Below are 22510 nucleotides of genomic sequence, written 5' to 3' on the forward strand. Positions count from 1 at the left end.
ATGCACCCGCACTGAATCCGGACCCATTCATTTCTATGGGGCTGTGCACATGAGCGGTGATTTTCACACATCACTTTTGCGTTGCGTGAAAATCACATGCTCTATGTTGTGCGTTTTTCACGCAACGCAGGCCCCATAGAAGTTAATGGGGCTGCGTGAAAATCGCAAGCAAGTGCGGATGCGGTGCGATTTTCACGCATGGTTGCTAGGTGACAGTCTATTCACTGTATTATTTTCCCTTATAACATGGTTATAAGGGAAAATAATAGCATTCTGAATACAGAATGCATAGTAGAAGGTCAATATAATAAACATTGGTGGCGCAGTGCGCCCCCCTCAATATAATAAACATTGATGGCGCAGTGCGTCCCCCCAACACTCCAGTATAATAAACATTGGTGGCGCAGTGCGCCCCCCTCAATATAATAAACATTGGTGGCGCAGTGCGCCCCCCCTCAATATAATAAACATTGGTGGCGCAGTGCGCCCCCCCCCTCAATATAATAAACATTGGTGGCGCAGTGCGCCCCTCCCTCAATATAATAAACATTGGTGGCGCAGTGCGCCCCCCCCTCAATATAATAAACATTGGTGGCGCAGTGCGCCCCCCCCTCAATATAATAAACATTGGTGGCGCAGTGCGCCCCCCCTCAATATAATAAACATTGGTGGCGCAGTGCGCCCCCCCCTCAATATAATAAACATTGGTGGCGCAGTGCGCCCCCCCCCTCAATATAATAAACATTGGTGGCGCAGTGCGCCCCCCCCCTCAATATAATAAACATTGGTGGCGCAGTGCGCCCCCCCTCAATATAATAAACATTGGTGGCGCAGTGCGCCCCCCCTCAATATAATAAACATTGGTGGCGCAGTGCGCCCCCCCTCAATATAATAAACATTGGTGGCGCAGTGCGCCCCCCTCAATATAATAAACATTGGTGGCGCAGTGCGCCCCCCTCAATATAATTAACATTGGTGGCGCAGTGCGCCCCCCCTCAATATAATAAACATTGGTGGCGCAGTGCGCCCCCCCCTCAATATAATAAACATTGGTGGCGCAGTGCGTCCCCCTCAATATAATAAACATTGGTGGCGCAGTGCGCCCCCCTCAATATAATAAACATTGGTGGCGCAGTGCGCCCCCCCTCAATATAATAAACATTGGTGGCGCAGTGCGCCCCCCTCAATATAATAAACATTGGTGGCGCAGTGCGCCCCCCCCTCAATATAATAAACATTGGTGGCGCAGTGCGTCCCCCTCAATATAATAAACATTGGTGGCGCAGTGCGCCCCCCTCAATATAATAAACATTGGTGGCGCAGTGCGCCCCCCCTCAATATAATAAACATTGGTGCCGCAGTGCGCCCCCCCTCAATATAATTAACATTGGTGGCGCAGTGCGCCCCCCCTCAATATAATAAACATTGGTGGCGCAGTGCGCCCCCCCCTCAATATAATAAACATTGGTGGCGCAGTGCGCCCCCCCCTCAATATAATAAACATTGGTGGCGCAGTGCGCCCCCCCTCAATATAATAAACATTGGTGGCGCAGTGCGCCCCCCTCAATATAATAAACATTGGTGGCGCAGTGCGCCCCCCTCAATATAATAAACATTGGTGGCGCAGTGCGCCCCCCCTCAATATAATAAACATTGGTGGCGCAGTGCGACCCCCCCTCAATATAATAAACATTGGTGGCGCAGTGCGCCCCCCTCAATATAATAAACATTGGTGGCGCAGTGCGCCCCCCCTCAATATAATAAACATTGGTGGCGCAGTGCGCCCCCCCTCAATATAATAAACATTGGTGGCGCAGTGCGCCCCCCCTCAATATAATAAACATTGGTGGCGCAGTGCGCCCCCCCTCAATATAATAAACATTGGTGGCGCAGTGCGCCCCCCCTCAATATAATAAACATTGGTGGCGCAGTGCGCCCCCCCTCAATATAATAAACATTGGTGGAGGTGAGTTAATATTTTTTATTATTTTGAACCCTCATTGGCACTTCCCACTGTGCCACTAATGTTTATTATACTGGGGGCGGCACTGTGCCACCAATGTTTCTTATACAAATACAGGAGGCGGGTGCTGGAATCAAATAGCCGGCACCCGACCTTTGTGACAGGGAGCTGCGATCAGCGGCAGTTAACCCCTCAGGTACCGCAGCTGAAGGGTTAACTCAACTGCAGCTGATCGCAGCTCCCTGTCACAAAAGTCGGGTGCCGGCTATTTGATTCCAGCACCCGCCTCCTGTATTTGTATTAAAGGTCAGTTTTATTCATTGGTGGCGCAGTGGCCACAGCCTCTCCCCTCCTCCTCCCGTCTCTTCTTATTGGCGGAGGCGGCGGCAGCAGCAGCACAGGGGGGGAGGGAGAGACTCCTCCTGCGCTGCTGAGAACGATCATCTCCTGTGCCCCGCCGCTGTATTGAGCAGAGCTGCGGCGGCGGGTCTAGTCGCAAATGGCGAGAAGACTAAAAAGTCTTGTCGCCATTTGTAAATTCTAAGTCGCATTGGCGACCATTTTGGTCGCCATCTGGAGCCCTGATTTAGCACAGTTTTTATTTTACATTTTTTACGGTGTTCATCTGAGGGGTTAGGTCATGTGATATTTTTATAGAGCCGGTCGATACGGATGCGGCGATACATAAATAAATAAAAAGTATACATATTAGGTAAGTTTTACATAATGATATCATTTTTGAAACAAAAAAAAAAATCATCATGTTTTAGTGTCTCCATATTCTGAGCCATAGTTTTTTTTTATTTTTTGGGCGATTATCTCAGGTAGGGGCTCATTTTTTGCGGGATGAGGTGACGGTTAGATTGGTACTATTTTGGTGGGCAAACGCCTTTTTGATCGCTTGCTGTTGTACTTTTTGTGATGTAAGGTGACAATTTTTTTTTTATTTAGCACAGTTTTTATTTTTTTATTTTTTAAACTCGCTTTATTGAAGAATAACAAGAAAGGTACGTTATAGAGCATTCAGAAAAGTATGTGGTGAGTTACACATCTCATAATACAGATCAGAATTCTACAACATTGTGACAAGTAAGAGCAAAGATACATCGATAATACAGTACATTATTAAAACATCCTTGTTAACAGTCCCAAATTGTGTTGTGATTCCTTTAAAGGAGTACCTTCCTAAATTCAGGAATACTGAGTGGGAAGATATACAAGGTTACTGCACCATAGAGTGTAAGTGGGCCGTCGTGACAGTCAACGGAGAGGCACACCACGGTCCCGATATCTTTTGGAATTTTTAAAGGCATCCCCTGCGAGAAGAGATAATCCTCTCAAAGGGAATTATGTTATTGACTATGGCTTTCCATTGGCCAACCGTGGGGAGCCTGTCCGCCATCCATCTGAGAGCAATAGCCTTTCTGGCGAGGAAAAGAGCCTCCCTAATGAAAGTGAGTGTATAGCGTGATCGCAAATCATCTTCAAGAATTCCTAGGAGACAAGCTTTGGGGCATACCTCTAGAGCAGGGGTACTCAACTGGCAGACCGCGGTCCAAATACGGACCGCGGCCGCCAGTTGTCCGGACCCCGGCCATCCTTCAGAGCACTCCTCCTCTCCTGCACACTGTACCGTGCAGGAGGAGGAGCTTACCGGCGCACTTCCTCCTGTCCCACAGCGCAGTGAGACAGGGCTCCCTCCACATGTAGCGCTCCTCCTCCTGCACACTCTGGTACGTGCAGGAGGAGGAGCTTACCGGCGCACTTCCTCCGTCCCAGGGGCGCAGTGAGAGACGGCTCCCTCCACATGCAGGCACCAGCGCTTTCATCCGGCACCTGCGCGTGGAGGGAGCTTTCTCCCTCAGTGCGCTCACAGGTCCCTCCTCCCCTGCAGCAGCGGCAGCACGTAAGGGAGCTTCAAGCTCCAAAGGACACTTACGTGCTGCTGGAGAGGGGAGGGACATCACCACTGCCACCAATGAAATAAATGTCACATTTGGGAAGGAAGGGGGGCGTGGAGAGGGCTACAGAGAGGCGGGAAGACGTCACTGACTGCAGGAAAGGACTCCAGTCAGTGTCGTGTTCCCATCTCTCCTGGGCCATCTTCTTTAGGTAACCTGATTAAATAAAGTGATTAAGCCCCATCAAACCATGATAGTTTTGTTCCGCATCCAATTCCCATTATTGGGGCATTGGATGCGGACCCCTTAGTTTCAATGGAGCGGAAAAAGATGCAGACAGCACACAGTGTGCTGTCTGCATCTCTTGTAGCCCCATTGCAATTAAGGGGTCCACATCCAATCCCCCAATAATGGGAATTGGATGCGGAACAAAACTATCATATGTCTGTTCTGTGGTTTGGGTTGCCACCGGGCCAGTAGTTCACCAGCAAGGCTGGTATTTTAGTTCCCTTGCCGGTGCCAGAATTTTCCTGTAAGGACTGTTAAGGTACTTTCACACTTGCGGCAGGACGGATCCGACAGGCTGTTCACCCTGTAAGATCCGTCCTGACGCTATTTCGCCGGACTGCCACTCCCCATTGACTATAGCGGGAGTGGAGCTACAGCGCAGCATGGCAGTGCACGGCATGAAGCCGCCAGACGAAAAAGTTGGACATGTAGTACTTTTAGTCTGGCGGCCTCTGACCGTGCTGCGCCGTAGCTCTGCCCCCATCCCCATTATAGTCGATGGGCACAGAGCAGCGGCACGGCGAAGTAGTGGCAAGATGGATCTGACAGGGTGAGCAGCCTGTCGGATCCGTCCTGCTGCAAGTGTGAAAGTACCCTTACTAATGAGCGCTTCCATCATGGAACGCCCATTAGTACAGCCTTTACCTCCACCGCTACTTGTGCTAGTAAAAAAATTTATAAAATTACAGTACCTCCATTTGCTCACGCTGTGGAGAACACTCCGCAATAACCTGTGCCCTTCTTATGTTACTAGAAGTGGAGCGGCCAGGGATAAAGCCGGACTGGTTTTCGTGTATGATAGATGATATTACTCTATTCAATCTGTTCGCTAATAATTTGGTGAGAATTTTGTAGTCTAAGTTTAACAGTGATATAGGGCGATATGAACCGCACTCCAAGGGGTCCTTATCGGGCTTTAGCAGAACTACAATGGAAGCTTCATACAATGATTCCGGGAGCACACCACCAGCCAAGGACGCCTTATACATGCGCAGGAGCTGCGGTCCCAGAATGTCCACATATCTGGAATACACCTCCAACGGGATCTCATCCGGTCCCGGGGCCTTTCCCAAATTTAATCCCGTGATCGCCTCGTTTACCTCCTCCAATGTAATCTCTCCGACCAACAGCTCTCTATCTGGTGCGGAAAATTGCGGATAGGAGACCTCCTGGAGGTACTCCTCCAATGTATGAGTATAGTACTGAACCCGTGAACTATATAAATCCCGATAAAATTCCCCAAAACGGTCTAATATACCTTCAGGTTCAGATATCACTACCCCACTATTGTCCGCAATGCGTAATATCGGTGGAGCCATATTGTTCCTACGTACTACCTGCGCCAATACTCTACCCACTCTACTACCCTGCTCAAAGGTCTGCTGCTGCAAGAATAGCATCTTGCGATCACTTTTTTCCCCATAAATGGTTCATGTAATGTCTGCCCTTCAGCATCCAGTCTAACCTGTTCTCCTCTGTAGGATTAGTGATGTACACAAGTTCTGCATTCCTGCACTGTGTGCCCAAATCCTCCTCCCTACGACGGGAGAATTTCTTGATATAAGAAATGGAAGATTTAAGGCACCCTCGCCTGAAGGCCTTCAATGTCTCCCACAGTAAGGCCGGGTCATTATCAGCTAAGTTAATTGCAAGAAAGGTATGAAGCTGGTCAGGTACCCGATCATTTAGAGACATTAAAGATAGACAGAATGGGTGTATGCAGAGGTCGCAATAACGCCCTTTACAAGCGTCATAGACGCCTGTTCAGGCCATTTTACTCCCTGGAAAAAGTCTAAGGCGTACCGATACGCCTAGACTTTTCCCTGCCATTAATAAGTGTAGTGAATGCTGTGAACGGCGCAGGCAGCGCAGCGATGCTGCTGCTGCCTGAGACAACCAATAACAAGGCTCCGTACAGTAAGGAGCTTTGTTATTGGTCAGTTTGAGCGGGCTGCCGGGGGGTTAGAACACACCGCTCTGAAGAGGGAGGAAGGAGGCGCGCGATCCTTACTGGCGGGGTAAGTGGTGGTCTGAGCGCCTTGTTTTTACCCTATAGTGATGAGTCTGAAGCGCTCAGCCGAGCGCTCTCTCCTCCCTGCTGAGCGTGGTAGTGAAGACGGCCTCAATAGAAGGTCTAGGGGACCGTCTTCACTACCGCAGTCAGCAGTGAGGAAAAGTGGCTGAGCGCTTCAGACTCCTGCTTATAGAAGTCAGCGGGGGTCCCAGCACTGTACACGCCAACAGGAGACCTTCATAACGACAGACCTGTCACCCGTAGACCTCTGTCGCCTGTCAGCTTTCTTATGAATCCATCAAGGATTCATTGCAGCATGTTCCATCAGATGCTTATAAGGATTTCTTCTGTAATGCGGTGCCGCATGTGGCCATTTACGGCCTCCAGGACATAGTCCCTCTGCCAAGCACATGAAGTACTTCACTGTAAAACTGTATAATCCAATAACCACAGCGGTGGTGTTTTTTTTGTGGAATGAGATAGGGCAATGGGTCATGGAAGACAAACTCCCCTTTATAGCAAGATCAAGCATAACACAAAATGACAGCCTCTAGATCAGGGATAAGCAACCTCCGCCACTCCAGCTGTGCTGAAACTACAACTCCCAGTATCCTCCTTTCACTTCTTTGGGAGTTACAAGAACAGCTGAGCAAGTGTGCATGCTGGGAATTGTAGTTTCACAGCAGCGCTGGAGTGACAAAGGTTGCTGCTCCCTAGATCAGTGGTTATCACTGCGTGATGTCATCATCCAGATCCACAACATGTGACTGTGGCCCTGCAAGGTTTGTGCCCGGGTCTTTCGCTTGTGCCCTTGGCACCAGCATGCACCACCATCCATTGTGCCTGTGTCCTGCTCCGCCAGTGCCTCGGGTCTCTTCAGAGTCTACAAACAGCCCCGGTGGCACCGACATACCCACCTGAGAGCTCATCTACAAGAACGTAACTTTGGTGGGCAGCAATGGCCACGTAATGGATGGCAAACCCCAGTGACTAGCAGCACAGAAACAGCAGCAAAAATTGAAGGGATTGTCCCAAGATCAACACAATTTACCTGTCCATACTTGACCCAGAGAAAACTAGAACGTGGTAACCAAGGTGGGACCCCCAGCTATCATGTACTTGAAGGGGACATGTCTGTTTTAGTAACGACTTGCATTTCCCATGCAATAACAATTCTGGGGAGTCAATTCTTGTGACTCTATATTGTACCATTACTCTATTATTCCTACTAGAACTTATGAACTAATTGCTAGTAGTCTGCAATAAAGGTCCAGCTGGATGTTACCAGTTGACAGCACTGATTGAATAATATCAGGCTGTGCGGTGACACCCCCATCTGGACCTTCACTGCAAACTACCAGCAAGTCATTCATAACTAATAACAGGAATAACAGAGGAATGGTGCAACATAAAGGCATAAGAATAGATCCTCCAGGATTGTTATTACATGTGGGGGTGCAAGTAGTTACCAAAACAGACAAATCAGGAGAGGTGAGGGGTCCTTTTTTAACGACAGGTGATAAATATCCATCTTAGGAAAAACCCTTTAAACCTCATAAAATCACTGCAACAGTGACCTCAGCGGTGCCGACCCCCTCAGAGCAACAGTGACCTCAGTGGTGCCGACCCACTCAGCGCAACAGTGACCTCAGTGGTGCCGACCCACTCAGCGCAACAGTGACCTCAGTGGTGCCGACCCACTCAGCGCAACAGGGACCTCAGCGGTGCCGACCCCCCTCAGCGCAACAGTGACCTCAGTGGTGCCGACCCCCTCAGAGCAAGTGACCTCAGTGGTGCCGACCCCCCTCAGAGCAAGTGACCTCAGTGGTGCCGACCCCCCTCAGAGCAAGTGACCTCAGTGGTGCCGACCCCCCTCAGAGCAAGTGACCTCAGTGGTGCCGACCCCCCTCAGAGCAACAGGGACCTCCGCTAAATGTAAAATTGTCTAAATTTGCCATTTATGCATGGAAGACAGTTCTAGATACTAGTAATGGTTTTCATGCATACATAGCAACCCCTTAATGTTATGTAGGCCTTCGTATTAACTATTTGAATTACTGTAACTTTCGTACTCCTCATCGGCGGAAAATACTCCTCAAAAATGGTAAGAGGAGTATTTTTACTCTGCCAGAAAAAATGTAGCGCGACCTATGGGTGTATGCGTTGCTTGGGAATGCGAGCAACAGTGTAAGGATTAGTGATCAAGGCCATAATAGGTGCATGATCAGACGGGGCCCATAATGTATGTTCTGCATTGCCATATAGGTGCTGGGGGTGCCCAGGAGGTAATCAATCCTAGATAAAGCTCCCCTAGAGGGAGTGAAACAAGAAAATTTGATTCGATCCGGATACCTCTCCCTCCATATGTCAATCCATCCCAGCTCAGACAGCAGGCGCGCCAGAGCCGTATTAGATGACCGGCGGATAGAATTGTTGGATGGGTTGCGGAACCTGTCCTTTGATTCGTCCAGGGGCAGATTAAGATCTTCCATGCCGAGAATCCCGGCTGATGGGAATTGTGCCGCAAACCCCGCCGCTGTCTGGAGCAGCGAGAGACTAGCTGGAGGAGGGTTATACATATTTAGTATCACATACGGCATTCCATTAATATGAGCATACACAAAGACATATTTTCCCTCAGGGTCAATACTCGTGTGATGTGGTTCCCACCGAACTGCCCGGTATATCAATAGGGACACCCCTTGAGAGTATGAATTGCCATAGGCACTCTCCACCCACTGAGCCCAAGGTTTCTTGACTCTCCCTCCCGTTTCCGTGGTAAGGTGTGTTTCCTGCAGCCCTAGAATATGTGGAGCATAACTACGGACATGTGTAAACACAGCCATTCGCTTCCTGGGCCCTCCCAAACCCCTCACATTCCAGGACATCACTTTAAGATCCGCCATAGTGGAGTCCAGGCAAAGTAATAAGGATAGCCACACAGTCACTGGGGTTCACCATGGCGAGGAAGGTACATGTTATCTTGATTACAAGACATTTCAATAATAGCGTGTAACATAAGATATACTCTCACCCACCCAAACATTGGGTTAACTGTTAGAACATCAACACTGCTAAAATAGCAAATGGTCATGTGCATGGGGGACCTGCACGGAGTAGAAAGGTGGAATTCCAGTGCAGGTGGAGAAGCTGGCTCCCCCCAATACCAGTGATACTTGCCATTTTCATAGGTACATTCAAAATTGAACAGCAAATAAGTAAACCTCAGTGTCCCTAAGTCCACACAGAGATGTAGTGCAATACGTTACCGAACCACGAACCAAGGTAACCGTAAATCAATGGTTATAGTGCAGTTCTTGTAGGAACCTTTTCACCTCCCTTAAGCAAGCCATTGGAGGCCTCATCTTCAAGCTCGATCACTTGGGAGGGGAACGGCGGGGTCTCCCAGATAGCCAGTCCTCCGCCTCAGCAGGGTTGGAGAAGAAGAGTGACTTGTCGCCGTCCATAACACGTAAATGTGTCGGACACGCCATTGAATACTTGAAATTCAGCTCCCTGAGGCGTCGTTTAATGGAGACGAATGTGGCTCGTTTCTTCTGCAGGTCAGCTGAAAAATCTGGATACAAAGATATGTTCGCCGATCCCAGCGAGATGGTTTGTGTGACCCTAGCTTGCGCCAAAATAAGATCTCTGTCGCGCCAGTTTAGCATGCGGGCCAGAAGGGGCCTTGGAGGGGGGCCAGGAGGAAGTGGTCTGGCTGGAACACGGTGCGCTCTTTCAACTGTATATGCGGATGAAAAAGCAGCATTAGGGAACACCGATTTAAACCATCCTTCCAGGAAAGCTGCTGGAACTGGGCCCTCCGCCCGCTCTGGCATGCCGATAATGCGTACATTGTTGCGCCGTGCGCGATTTTCAAGATCATCGCATTTCTGGCGGTACATTTCCACAGACGCCTCCGGCGGCAAGCCTTGCCGGTAAGGGGCTAGTCAAGTCCTCCAGGTCTGATACTCGCGTCTCGGTAAGCTTAACTCTCTCGCGCAGTTGTTGCACATCCTGGCGCAAGAGACCCAAGTCCACCCTAACCTCTTCTATCTTCCCTGTCAGGGAGACCTGGCACCCTGTTATGGCCGTCATTAGTTGTTGGTGTGAGGTTTGCAGGGTAAACTCTGGCTCAGGCTCTGCATCGGAGTGTGACTGCTGTGCCGCCTGGCTCCTGGTGCTGTTCGCACGTGTTGGTGAGGGAGCTCCAGCGCCATGTTGGGTGTCTTGTCTGGCGAATTCTTTAAGGCGTTCTGCCGCCATCTGAGATTTGCTGGGGCTCATGATTCTGATCTGGCACTTTTGTAGACCCAGGGACACCTTTCAGGCTGAAATTCGGCAAGTGTAAAGGTCAGGGTGGCTCAGGATTGATGATGGGAGCCGGAGCTGCTCTTAGATGCGTCCAGCCATAACGGCAGTTATTCTTTATGGTGTTCATCTGAGGGGTTAGGTCATGTGATATGTTTATAGAGCCGGTCGATACGGACGCGGCGATACCTAATATGTATACTTTTTTTTTGGGGGGGGGGGGGGGGACTTTATTTTTTCAACTTTTTTTTTCACTTTATTTTTTGTCCCACTTTGGGACTTGAAGTTTTGGGGGTCTAATCCTTTACAATGCATTCCAATACTTCTGTATTGGAATGCATTGGCTGTATGAGTAATACAGTGAGTATTACTCATACAGCTTCCGGCCTGTGAGATCCAGGGGGCTGTCTCACAAAACAAACGTATCTGTATAGCGTCACCTGCTGTTTGCTCTTTTCCTCATTTCTCTGCCCATCACGCTGAGGTGGTCGCACATGCTCAGTTCTATCCTTCATCTGCCACTAGTCATGTTTTCTGTTAGAAGCTGTGACAATTACAGGACACATACCCAGAGCAAGGACACGTCCCCTTAGTTGCCAACTTCAAATAAATCTAGTAGAACAAATGGAGCAATGAATGTGGAGATCTCTGGAATCCATGTGAGGTACAGGGCTGGTTCTAGGTATGTTAGAAAGAGATTGTCATGTACTAGAGTTTAATTTTAACATGAATCACAGGATTATCCCTGTAAATGCAATGAAGGCGGAGCTTCACTATTACGTGTTCTCTGCATTGAGCTGCTACACAGCCCCTCGCTGTTACTTCTATTCCTTATTTTTTTGTCCGTCTCACTGAGCTGGTCGAACGTGCTCAGTTTAAATCTTCAACTGCCACCAGCCATATGTTCTGTTAGAAGCTGTGACAGTTACAAAGAGAGAGCTGCAGCAGAAAGGACATGCCCCCTGAGTTGCCAGGCTGAAGTTAATCTAGCAGAACAATTGGAGCAATGAATGGAGAGATCTCTAGAAACAAGTGTGCAGTACACGACTAGTTCTAGCTTTGTTAGAAAGGTATTGTCATGTACTATAGGATATCTGATTTTCATTGCATTAGGATCAAAACTAAAGAAACAGAAACAAAAGACATTTATCATGTAGAGAAATGTATTATAAGGCACTTACTAATGTATTGTGATTGTCCATATTGCTTCCTTTGCTGGCTGGATTCATTTTTCCATCACATTATACACTGCTCGTATCCAGGGGTTATGACCACCCTGTAATCCAGCAGCAGTGGTCATGCACACTATAGGAAAAAGTACCAGTCTTTCTGGGACTGCGGGAACGCAAGTGGGTTATTGATTTTTCCTATCGTGTACAAGCTGTATTGCAGGGTGGTCGTAACCATAGAAACGGGAAGTGACTAATGTGATGGAAAAATTTATCGGAAGCAATAGGGGTGGGCGATATAGGCAATATGCGATATAAATTTGTGCCACGATATGGATTTTGAGCATATCGCCTATATCGCCGGACCGCGATATGATCGCGCTCTCTGCGCACACCATCTTCTCCTGAGCCGGCACACTGGGCACAGTGGAGAAGGAGAGAGTCCCTCCCCACTGTGCGCGGCTGCCGCTGACCACCAATGACAAGAGGAGGAGGGGAGGGACTGACAGTAAATCATTGAGTTTTCACGATCTCAGTGAGCGCGTGAAAACTCAAATCCGATGGTATATTCTAACCCCCAGGCGTTCCCATGGTGACAGGGACGCTTGCCTGGGGGTTAGAATATACAGGGCCACGCCGCTGACAGTAGAACATTTAAAAACTAATCAGTAACTTTAACTTTATTCATTGGTGATCTCTTTACTGTATACCTTACTAGGTCTTAGCTCCGATAACAGCAGGCAGTGCGGGCGGGCGGCGCTCACTCACTGACGTCACGCGCCTGCTCCTCCCACTAGGCGGCGCAGGCGCGTGACGTCAGTGAGTGAGCGCCGCCCCCCGCACTGCCTGCTGTTATCGGAGCTAAGACCTAGTAAGGTATACAGTAAAGAGATCACCAATGAATAAAGTTAAAGTTACTGATTAGTTTTTAAATGTATTCCTGTGAGCGTCGGGGGGGGGGGGGGGGATCTGTGGATGGCACCGTTTAGGGGAGGGGGGGATCTGTGGATGGCACCGTTTAGGGGAGGGGGGGGATCTGTGGATGGCACCGTTTAGGGGAGGGGGGGGGGGAATCTGTGGATGGCACCGTTTAGGGGAGGGGGGGGGATCTGTGGATGGCACCGTTTAGGGGAGGGGGGGGGATCTGTGGATGGCACCGTTTAGGGGAGGGGGGGATCTGGGGATGGCACCGTTTAGGGGAGGGGGGGGGGGATCTGGGGATGGCACCGTTTAGGGGAGGGGGGGGGGATCTGGGGATGGCACCGTTTAGGGGAGGGGGGGGATCTGGGGATGGCACAGTTTAGGGGAGGGGGGGATCTGTGGATGGCACCGTTTAGGGGAGGGGGGGGGGATCTGTGGATGGCACCGTTTAGGGGAGGGGGGGGATCTGTGGATGGCACCGTTTAGGGGAGGGGGGGGGATCTGTGGATGGCACCGTTTAGGGGAGGGGGGGGATCTGTGGATGGCACCGTTTAGGGGAGGGGGGGGATCTGTGGATGGCACCGTTTAGGGGAGGGGGGGGGGATCTGTGGATGGCACCGTTTAGGGGAGGGGGGGGGATCTGGGGATGGCACAGTTTAGGGGAGGGGGGGGATCTGTGGATGGCACCGTTTAGGGGAGGGGGGGATCTGGGGATGGCACCGTTTAGGGGAGGGGGGGATCTGGGGATGGCACCGTTTAGGGGAGGGGGGGATCTGTGGATGGCACCGTTTAGGGGAGGGGGGGATCTGTGGATGGCACCGTTTAGGGGAGGGGGGGGATCTGTGGATGGCACCGTTTAGGGGAGGGGGGGATCTGTGGATGGCACCGTTTAGGAGAGGGGGGGGGATCTGGGGATGGCACCGTTTAGGAGAGGGGGGGGGATCTGGGGATGGCACAGTTTAGGGGAGGGGGGGGGATCTGTGGATGGCACCGTTTAGGGGAGGGGGGATCTGTGGATGGCACCATTTAGGGGAGGGGGGATCAGCTCCCTGCTGTTGTGTGCACAAAGCACAGGGCAGCAGGGAGAGTGTAAAGTCCTATTCACCCTAATAGAGCTCTATTAGGGTGAATATGACAAGGGTTCTACGTTCTAGCCCTTAAGGAGACTAATAGTTATTAAATAAAAAGTAAAAAAAAGTTTAAACACGCCCCCCAAATATAGAAAACAATATACCCCTAGGAAGCAATATGGATAATGACAATACTTTAGTAGCGCCTTGTAATAACTTTCTCTACATGAAAAATGCTATCTGCTGAAGTGAGACAATCCGGACATATCCCCTTTTTCATCAGGCAGCCCCTCTGATATGAGCATTTCATGTATCGCGTAGGGCAAGAACTTGTTTATTTATATTTTTACACTGCTAGGTGGAAGTTTTCGCCCGGCAGTGTGTTCTTTTACAGGCTAGGGCAGCGCTAAAGTCCACCCAATAGTGACGGTGACGTTACGGGGCTCACTGCTAGGTGTAAGCTTCCGCCCAGCAGTGTGTTGTTTTACAGGCTAGGGCAGCGCTAAAGTCCGCCCAATAGTCACGGTGACGTCACCGGGCTCACTGCTAGATGGAAGCTTCCGCCCAGCAGTGTGTTGTTTTACAGGCTAGGGCAGTGCTAAAGTCCGCCCAGTAGTGACGGTGACGTCACCGGGCTCACTGCTAGGTGAAAGCTTCCGCCCAGCAGTGTGTTGTTTTACAGGTTAGGGCAGCACTAAAGCCCGCCCAATAGTGCCGGTGACATCACCGGGCTCACTGCTAGGTGGAAGCTTCCGCCCAGCAGTGTGTTGTTTTACAGGCTAGGGCAGCGCTAAAGTCCGCCCAATAGTCACGGTGACGTCACCGGGCTCACTGCTAGATGGAAGCTTCCGCCCAGCAGTGTGTTGTTTTACAGGCTAGGGCAGTGCTAAAGTCCGCCCAGTAGTGACGGTGACGTCACCGGGCTCACTGCTAGGTGGAAGCTTCCGCCCAGCAGTGTGTTGTTTTACAGGTTAGGGCAGCACTAAAGCCCGCCCAATAGTGCCGGTGACATCACCGGGCTCACTGCTAGGTGGAAGCTTCCACCTAGCAGAGACCCGGTACGTTACCGGATCCAATGTAAAAGCCCTTGCCTGCGCAATTCAGCGCAGGGCAAGGGAGAGCATCGGAGCATGAAATGCTCCGATGCTCATATAAGAGGGCCTGCCTGGGTGAAAAAGAGGATATGTCCGCGTTCCAACAACCCCTTTAATTCTCCATTACCCCAGATTGCAGCCTTTGAAGAAATTCATAAACCCTCTAAGAGTAACTCCGCACCGCCATCAACAATACAGACCCACTGTACAGTGAAGTCTCATTAGTTTAATTTGAGGTAGCAGTACTCGAACAAAGCACGGCTCCGTCACAAACGCAACACGATCACCCCATCTGGTCGTACCCTAAGGCCATAATGACACTAGATACCCTCACATCTTTAACAAAGAAAAATGTTATGAATGCTAGGGCAACTAAACATCACATATAGTTCCAGCGTAAAGTGTATGCTCATGATAATAAAGGACGCAGATTCATGTCAGCCCTAATCAAAAAGACAAAAGATGAAACATATGTATCGTCAGTCAGGGACAACTCTGGGACCCTACACATCGAAACCCCTAAGATAGCGGAAGCTTTCCGATCTTTCTACTCTTACCTACTGTAAATAACTTGCGCCTTCACAACCCTGACAGACATTTTGATGACTTAGATACAGCCATAAACACTTTCCTGTCATCAAAGTAATATAAGCAAATGGATTATTACTTTGTGCCTTTTCTGGTTTCGGACAACCAGTAGGACCATAGCACCCACCGTTAGCCATCAGATGATGTGAGCCACCTATTTTCTGTAACTTTTACTTTCAGTGAACCTACCTACTCCTCACCCACTAAGATGCCTCTACTCTGACTGCACCAATCTCCCTCAAGGAAGTTAGAACAGTTAATGGCTTTCCAATGGGTAAGAGTCCTGGTCCGGATGGCCTTCAGCTCCTCTACTACAAAAGATTTCAAAACGCTCTTCTCCCACAACTGACCTCCAACATGAAATGCATTACTACATGGCCGAGGTCTAGTGAGACAAACACAACAGGCTTACATAACACTCATTCCAAAAGAAGGCAGTTATAGGCCTATATCCTTGCTAAACCTGGATCTCAAAATCTGTGCTTGCGGTGCAAAATCTGCAACTGCTCCCCGCTGACACCAGGTCCAAAAAAGTGGAAGGAGAAGGGCCGTTAGGCCCATCTCATTTTCTTTGCCTGTTTCAGGCGTAGAAAAAGATCTAAATGTAAGTCAGCTAGGAAGTTGCCTTACATTTAGAACTGGCGCTGGATGCGCCGAAGTTATGAAGAAGCCTGCGCCTCTTCATAACTCCGGCGGATCCACCACCAGCTTAGGGGTTTATCAAGACCGGTGTCTAAAAATCTGGTCTTCATAAATGTGCCCACACTCTAGTTCTTCTTGGCATATTTCACCCCTTATTCTCAATTAAAAATGAATGCCACAATTTCACCATCCCTAATGAAAAAAATGTTCAAAGACGTCCTCCCAGGCCTTCAGACTACGTTTTTGCACTACCAACAGTTCTCAAGGCGCTGTGTTTCCTGACACCTTCTCATACGGTTGATAAACCATTGACAGAATTTGAGAAATCCCTTGCCGCTATACCCTGCCCTTTGAGGAAAATGTCTGCACTGTATCGCAAGTACATTGTAAAACCTTTCCTCTCCGAGCCACCTTTTCTGCTTTCCTGGGAAATGATTCATGAAATTAGGCCTTAGGCCTCATGCACACGACCGTGCCGTTTTTTGCGGTCCGCAAACCGCGGATGCGCAAAAAACAGAAGGCGCCCGTGTTGACTTCCGCAATTTGCGGAACGGGGGCGCCGGCAATATAAATGCCTATTCTTGTCCGCAAAGCGCGGACAAGAATAGGACATGTTATATTTTTTTTGCGGGGCCGCGGAACGGAGCCACGGATGCGGACAGCACACAGAGTGCTGTCCGCATCTTTTGCGGCCCCATTGAAATAAATGGGTCCGCATCCGAGCCGCCAAAACGGCAGCTCGGATGCGGACCCAAACAACAGTCGTGTGCATGAGGCCTTATTTTAATAGAAATACAAGCAGTCCCTCAGAAGTGAAGGAAAGAGCAGTCCCTCGGAAGTGAAGGAAGGAGCAGTCCCTCGGAAGTGAAGGAAGGAGCAGTCCCTCGGAAGTGAAGGAAGGAGCAGTCCCTCGGAAGTGAAGGAAGGAGCAGTCCCTCGGAAGTGAAGGAAGGAGCAGTCCCACTGAAGTGAAGGAAGGAGCAAGTAGACTGTGAGCAAGTAGACTGTGAAGAGAAGGCAGCACTCGTATGAGCACCGCATCGTCTTCAACCAGCTGATCGGCGGGGGTGCCAGGTGTCAGACCCCTACCAATTCTGAGGATAGGTCATCAATATAAAAAAAAAAGTGGACAACCCCTTTAAACTTTCCAAAGTCTCTTTACATTGACTAGTAGCAAATATACCTTGAGATATGTACATCTATTATATCTCATCAGACATTTCTATGAAAACAATTAAAATATCACACAAAAAAAAAAAAAAATCTTATAAGGGCTGTCCCATTACATCACCGGAAGCCTGCACCCCCTCTTCTTTTGAATGGGGCAGCAGACAGGTATGCTCGCTAACACTTTATTCAACTCTATGGGGTGGGGGGGGGCCTTCATTCTGGCGATCGATAGGGGACAAGTTGTTGACATGGGACAATGCCTTTACCTACCAGAAATCTCTTTTCTAATTTCTAGACTATGTAAGAAAAGTGCCTCTGGACTCCAACAAACTAGAAGGGTACACACACAGATAATATTAAGAGAATACCTCTTGAGGAAAGAAGGGTCCCAAAATGGAGTAACATATCATGGAGCTAAAGTTCAGAGAGGCGGCTGAAATCATTGTTAGGACTTGCTGCCTGGACAGTCTTCTACTGGTGTTGTTGGTGTTATTTTCCGGGGTGATGTCCGTGTTGTCAGACATGATGTTACCTGAAAATAACACATAAACAATTAAAGAGGTTTTCCGAGAGTTTCTAACTGATGACCTATCCTCAGGATGGATCATCAGTATTTGATCGGTGGGGGTCCGACACCCGAGAATCCTGCTGATCAGCTGTTTGAGAAGCCATCGGTGCTCCACCGTGGCCTTCTCTGAGCTTTTCCTAGGCCAGTGACTACACAGGAGCATCGGTGCCTTCTTAAACATGGGAACAGCCACAAGGAGACGTTACACTGTATGGGAACAGCCACAAGGAGACGTTACACTGTATGGAGGCAGCCACAAGGAGACGTTAATTACCGATACCAATTATAACAATTAAATAAATAACACATTTATTTTGTGACCACTGACCAACCAAAAGTCCAAAAAACAGCCCCCAGCCTCTGTTCAGCCCCCCAGCCTCTGATCAGCCCCCCATGTGCCCCCCAGCCTCTCCCTCTTATCAGCCCCCTCTGGTAACTCAACCCCCCCAGTATTAATCATTGGTGGCAGTGGCCACAGGGTCCCCCTCCTCCCCCCCATCATTGGTGGCAGTGGGCAGTGCACCCCCCCTCCCTCCCTCCCCAGTATTAATCATTGGTGGCAGTAGCCACAGGGTCCCCCCCATCATTGGTGGCAGTGGCAGTTCCAATCGGAGTCCCAGCAGTGTAATGCTGGGGCTCCGATCGGTTACCATGGCAGCCAAGACGCTACTGAAGTCCTGGCTGCCATGGTATGTTAGTGAGCAGCATTATACTCACGTGCGCCGTGGCCGCCGGTCGCTCCTTCTTCTGTCTGTGCGGCGCATTGCTAATGCTTATAGCATTAGCAATGCGCCGCACAGACCTATGAGAAGGAGCGACCGGCGGCCACGGCGCACGTGAGTATAATGCTGCTCACTAACATACCATGGCAGCCAGGACTTCAGTAGCGTCTTGGCTGCCATGGTAACCGATCGGAGCCCCAGCATTACACTGCTGGGACTCCGATCGGAACTGCCCCTGCCACCAATGATGGGGGGGAGAGGAGGGGGAGGGGGACCCTGTGGCCGAAAAACGGATTCAGCATTTATTTTTTTCACTTTTTTTTTTGGTCTGCCGACGGATCCGGCATTCCGGTGTTTTGCATGCCGGATCCGGCACTAATACATTCCTATGGAAAAAAATGCCGGATCTATTTTGGCATTCAGGCAAGTGTTCAGTTTTTTGGCCGGAGATAAAACCGTAGCATGCTGCGGTATTATCTCCGTCCTGAACAGTCAAAAAGACTGAACTGAAGACATCCTGATGCATCCTGGACGGATTACTCTCCATTCAGAATGCATTAGGATAAAACTGATCAGTTCTTTTACGGTATTGAGCCCTTAGGACGAACTCAGTGCCGGAAAAGAATAACGCTAGTGTGAAAGTACCCTAAGGGTACTTTCACACTTGCGGCAGGACGGATCCGACAGGCTGTTCACCCTGTCGGATCCGTCCTTCCGCTATTTCGCCGTGCTGCCGGACCGCCGCTCCGTCCCTATTGACTATAATTGGGACGGGGCGGAGCTCCGGCGCAGTACAACATTTTACGGTGAGAGGCCGCCGGACTAAAAAGTCGGACATGCAGGATTTTTAGTCCGGCGGCCTTTCGTCGTGCACTGCCGTGCTGCGCCGGAGCTCCGCCCCGTCCCCATTATAGTCAATGGGGACGGAGCGGCGGTCCGGCAACACGGCGAAATAGCGGAAGGACGGATCCGACAGGGTGAATAGCCTGTCGGATCCGTCCTGCCGCAAATGTGAAAGTACCCTAAGACTGACCAACACAAGTAGGCAGGGCCAGCAATACCGTAGTGCAGCACAAAATACCGCCCCAGCAGACCCATATACCACAATGCAGCACAAAATACTGCTGTCCTCACCACAATATTCAACTGTATGACTGTCCTGAGGACAGCGAAACATATGAGTGCCATGTGCTGGGCCCCTCACACACAATATACTTACCTGGTCCCCACACCGCCGCTTCTCCCTGTACATGGATCAAAACGTCCAGTGTCGGGGGGAGCAGCCAATGGCAGACGGGGGACGAGCCTCCCTAGCATCGCGGGTAATACTAGGAAGGCTCGACCCCATCCCCGCCTGCTCCCCCCGACAACGGATGTTTTCATCCGTGTACAGGGAGGGGGACCCAGGTAAGTATATTCCCTCTGAGGGGCCCGGCACATGGGGGGCTGTTGTATGATGTTGGATAACCCCTTTAAGGACTCATTCACATAACCATATCTGTTGTTGCAATCAGCAAATTGCACATCCGCAAAATACAGATACTGCCCATGTGTGTTCCACATTTTGCAGATTAGAACATCCTTCTCCATGATAGAAACGCCTACTTCTGTCCACACAAATGGACAAGAATAGGACATGTTCTTTCTTTTTTGCGTGGCCGCACAACAGAAGTGCAGATGCGGACAGCACACAGTGAAATGAATGGGTCTGCATCTGATCCGAAAAATTGCAACTCAGATGCGGAAAGAAAAATACAGTCGTGTGAATGGGCCCTAAGGGTCTCATGCACACGAAAGGATTTTTTTTTTCCTTGTCCACTTCGTGTGTTGTCTTTTTTTTTCACGGAAGCATTCACTTTAATGGGGCCACACAATAAAAAAAAAAGCTGAAATGACTGTGCATTCTGTATCCGTACCAGGATAGGACTATTCTATTAGGCTCCATTCACACGTCCGCAAAATGGGTCTGCATCCTTTCCGCAATTTTGCGGAATGGGTGCGGACCCATTCATTCTCTATGGGGACGGAATGGATGCGGACAGCACACAGTGTGCTGTCTGCAGCCGCAATTGCGGAGTGCGGCTCCGATTTTGGGTCCGCAGCTCCGCAAAAAGATAGAGCATGTCCTATTCTTGTCCACAGCTTGCGGACAAGAATAGGCATTTCAATGGGGGTGCCGGGCTGGTGTGTTGCGGACCCGCAAATTGCGGGTCCGCAACACACCACGGACGTGTGAATGCAGCCTAAAAGAGGCAGGAAGTTCCTTTCCGCAAAACGCAGAATGCACACGGCCGGTATCCGTGTTTTGTGTATCCACAATTTTCAGTCCGCACAACATCCAATGGTCGAGTGCATGAGCCCTATTGCTGAGAGCATCCGATTATTATATATCCAGCCAGCGGGCCCCTGACTACGGCGCAGTAACACCTGACTGACGGAACCCATTCACTTACAATGGAGTGCGATGGATTTTACAACAGAGTCTGCAATTTTAACAGGGGGAAAAAGGAAAGAAAAAAAAAATACACCGATCAAATCTGACAGAATCTGCAAACACAGCCTCCGATGAGAATGTGAACATAGCTCAACCCAGAAGTGATAGATATATGATAGATAGATAGATAGATAGATAGATAGATAGATAGATAGATAGATAGATAACAGGTAGCTGGAAAGATAGATAGATAGATGATAGATAGATAGATAGATAGATAGATAGATAGATAGATAGATAGATATGAGATAGATAGATGACAGATAGATGACAGATAGATGACAGATAGATAGAATAGCCACCCACTATCTGTAGAGATCCGGTGCATGTGAGAAGGCTGCTTCCCCTTCCCTGGACCCCAGCACACAGCTCTGGGATGACTGCTGCCCCTTTCCGGCTCCTCTCCCGTCTCCACACGCGCAGTGTAAACTGTGACCTGGAGCAGAGCCCAGGGGCCCGACTGCCGGTGCCTGCGGCTTCTCCGTTCCGCTGGCTGGTGTGGTAGCCATTGAGACTAGTCACTTCCATGCCGCCCTCCTCACTTACTTGTCCTTGCCCGGCACAGACCGTGTAACGCGAGCCGCTCCTGAGCCCGGCCGCTCCAGTCCTCCCTCCCTCCAGTCACATGGGCCGCGCTGAGCTGTGTACACTGCGTGCTGTCCTGCGAGCTCAGGGGAAGAAGACGTAATGCTGCTGGCTTGCCTTCACACCCTGCGGATTTTTGTTGGGACTGTAAATACGTTTCATTCTCCCAAACGGGGCTTGCAGAAATCCATCTGTTTGCTGCCCCATTCCAGTGAATAGAACTGATTTTCAGTCCCAGAAAATTCTGCAACGGATTCCCCAGCATGTGAGTGCACCACCTTACGGAATATGTGCAGTTCTTGGTTTTAGCTGCGGATTTCACCCTTTTCCAATGAAGGGTGAGTTCTGGGGAAAATCCACACCAAAAACCGCTGTTAGGCTATTTTCACACTAGCGGCAGGACGGATCCGTCAGGCTGTTCACCCTGTCGGATCTGTCCTGCCTCTTTTTCGCCGTACCGCCGCTCCGTCCCCATTGACTATAATGGGGACGGAGGCGGAGCTGCGGCGCAGCACGGCGAAAGGCCGCCGGACTGAAAGTACTGCATGTCCGACTTTTTAGTCCGGCGGCCTCTCACAGCAAACTGCCGTACTGCGCCAGAGCTCCGCCCCCGTCCCCATTATAGTCAATGGGGACGGAGCGGCGGCACGGCGAAATAGTGGCAGGACGGATCCGACAGGGTGATCAACCTGCCGGATCCGTCCTGCCGCTAGTGTGAAAGTACCCTTAGCCCGGGGGCCACATGCCGCCCTTGATACCATTCTGTGCGGCCCCCAACCATCTGGTAACAGACATGTATGCCTATGTCTTGTGGCTGCTCACATGTATTTTTCATGTATTTCTCCCATTATATGGAGTCCTGGAAGTGTAACTAGACATTAATGGTATATAATGTGTGTTCAATATGCTATAAGTACAATATTCCAGTTGTTAATACACCTTTAAATTTTTATTTCGGCCCTCGTCATTGGTTCAGTCTGGCAATGTGGCCCCCAACTAGGAAACGTGCC

General features: G+C 50.0%; 1 protein-coding gene across 3 annotated transcripts in view; it reads right to left on the minus strand.

Annotated features, from left to right (window-relative positions):
* Positions 1 to 17660, minus strand: part of LOC120998505 (MFS-type transporter SLC18B1-like) — a 101287-nt gene extending 83627 nt beyond the window's left edge. For all 3 annotated transcript variants that reach the window (XR_005778414.1, XR_005778415.1, XM_040429157.1), the window contains exon 1: positions 17500 to 17660. Coding sequence is in view for 1 of the 3 variants with exons in the window: in XM_040429157.1 (XP_040285091.1) it covers positions 17500 to 17655 (156 nt within the window). In the remaining 2 variants the exon portion in view is untranslated. The remainder of the gene's footprint in view (positions 1 to 17499) is intronic.
* Positions 17661 to 22510: the final 4850 nt, after the last annotated feature.

Source organism: Bufo bufo, chromosome 4, assembly GCF_905171765.1.
Source record: "Bufo bufo chromosome 4, aBufBuf1.1, whole genome shotgun sequence".
NCBI classification, from domain to species: Eukaryota; Metazoa; Chordata; class Amphibia; order Anura; family Bufonidae; genus Bufo; species Bufo bufo.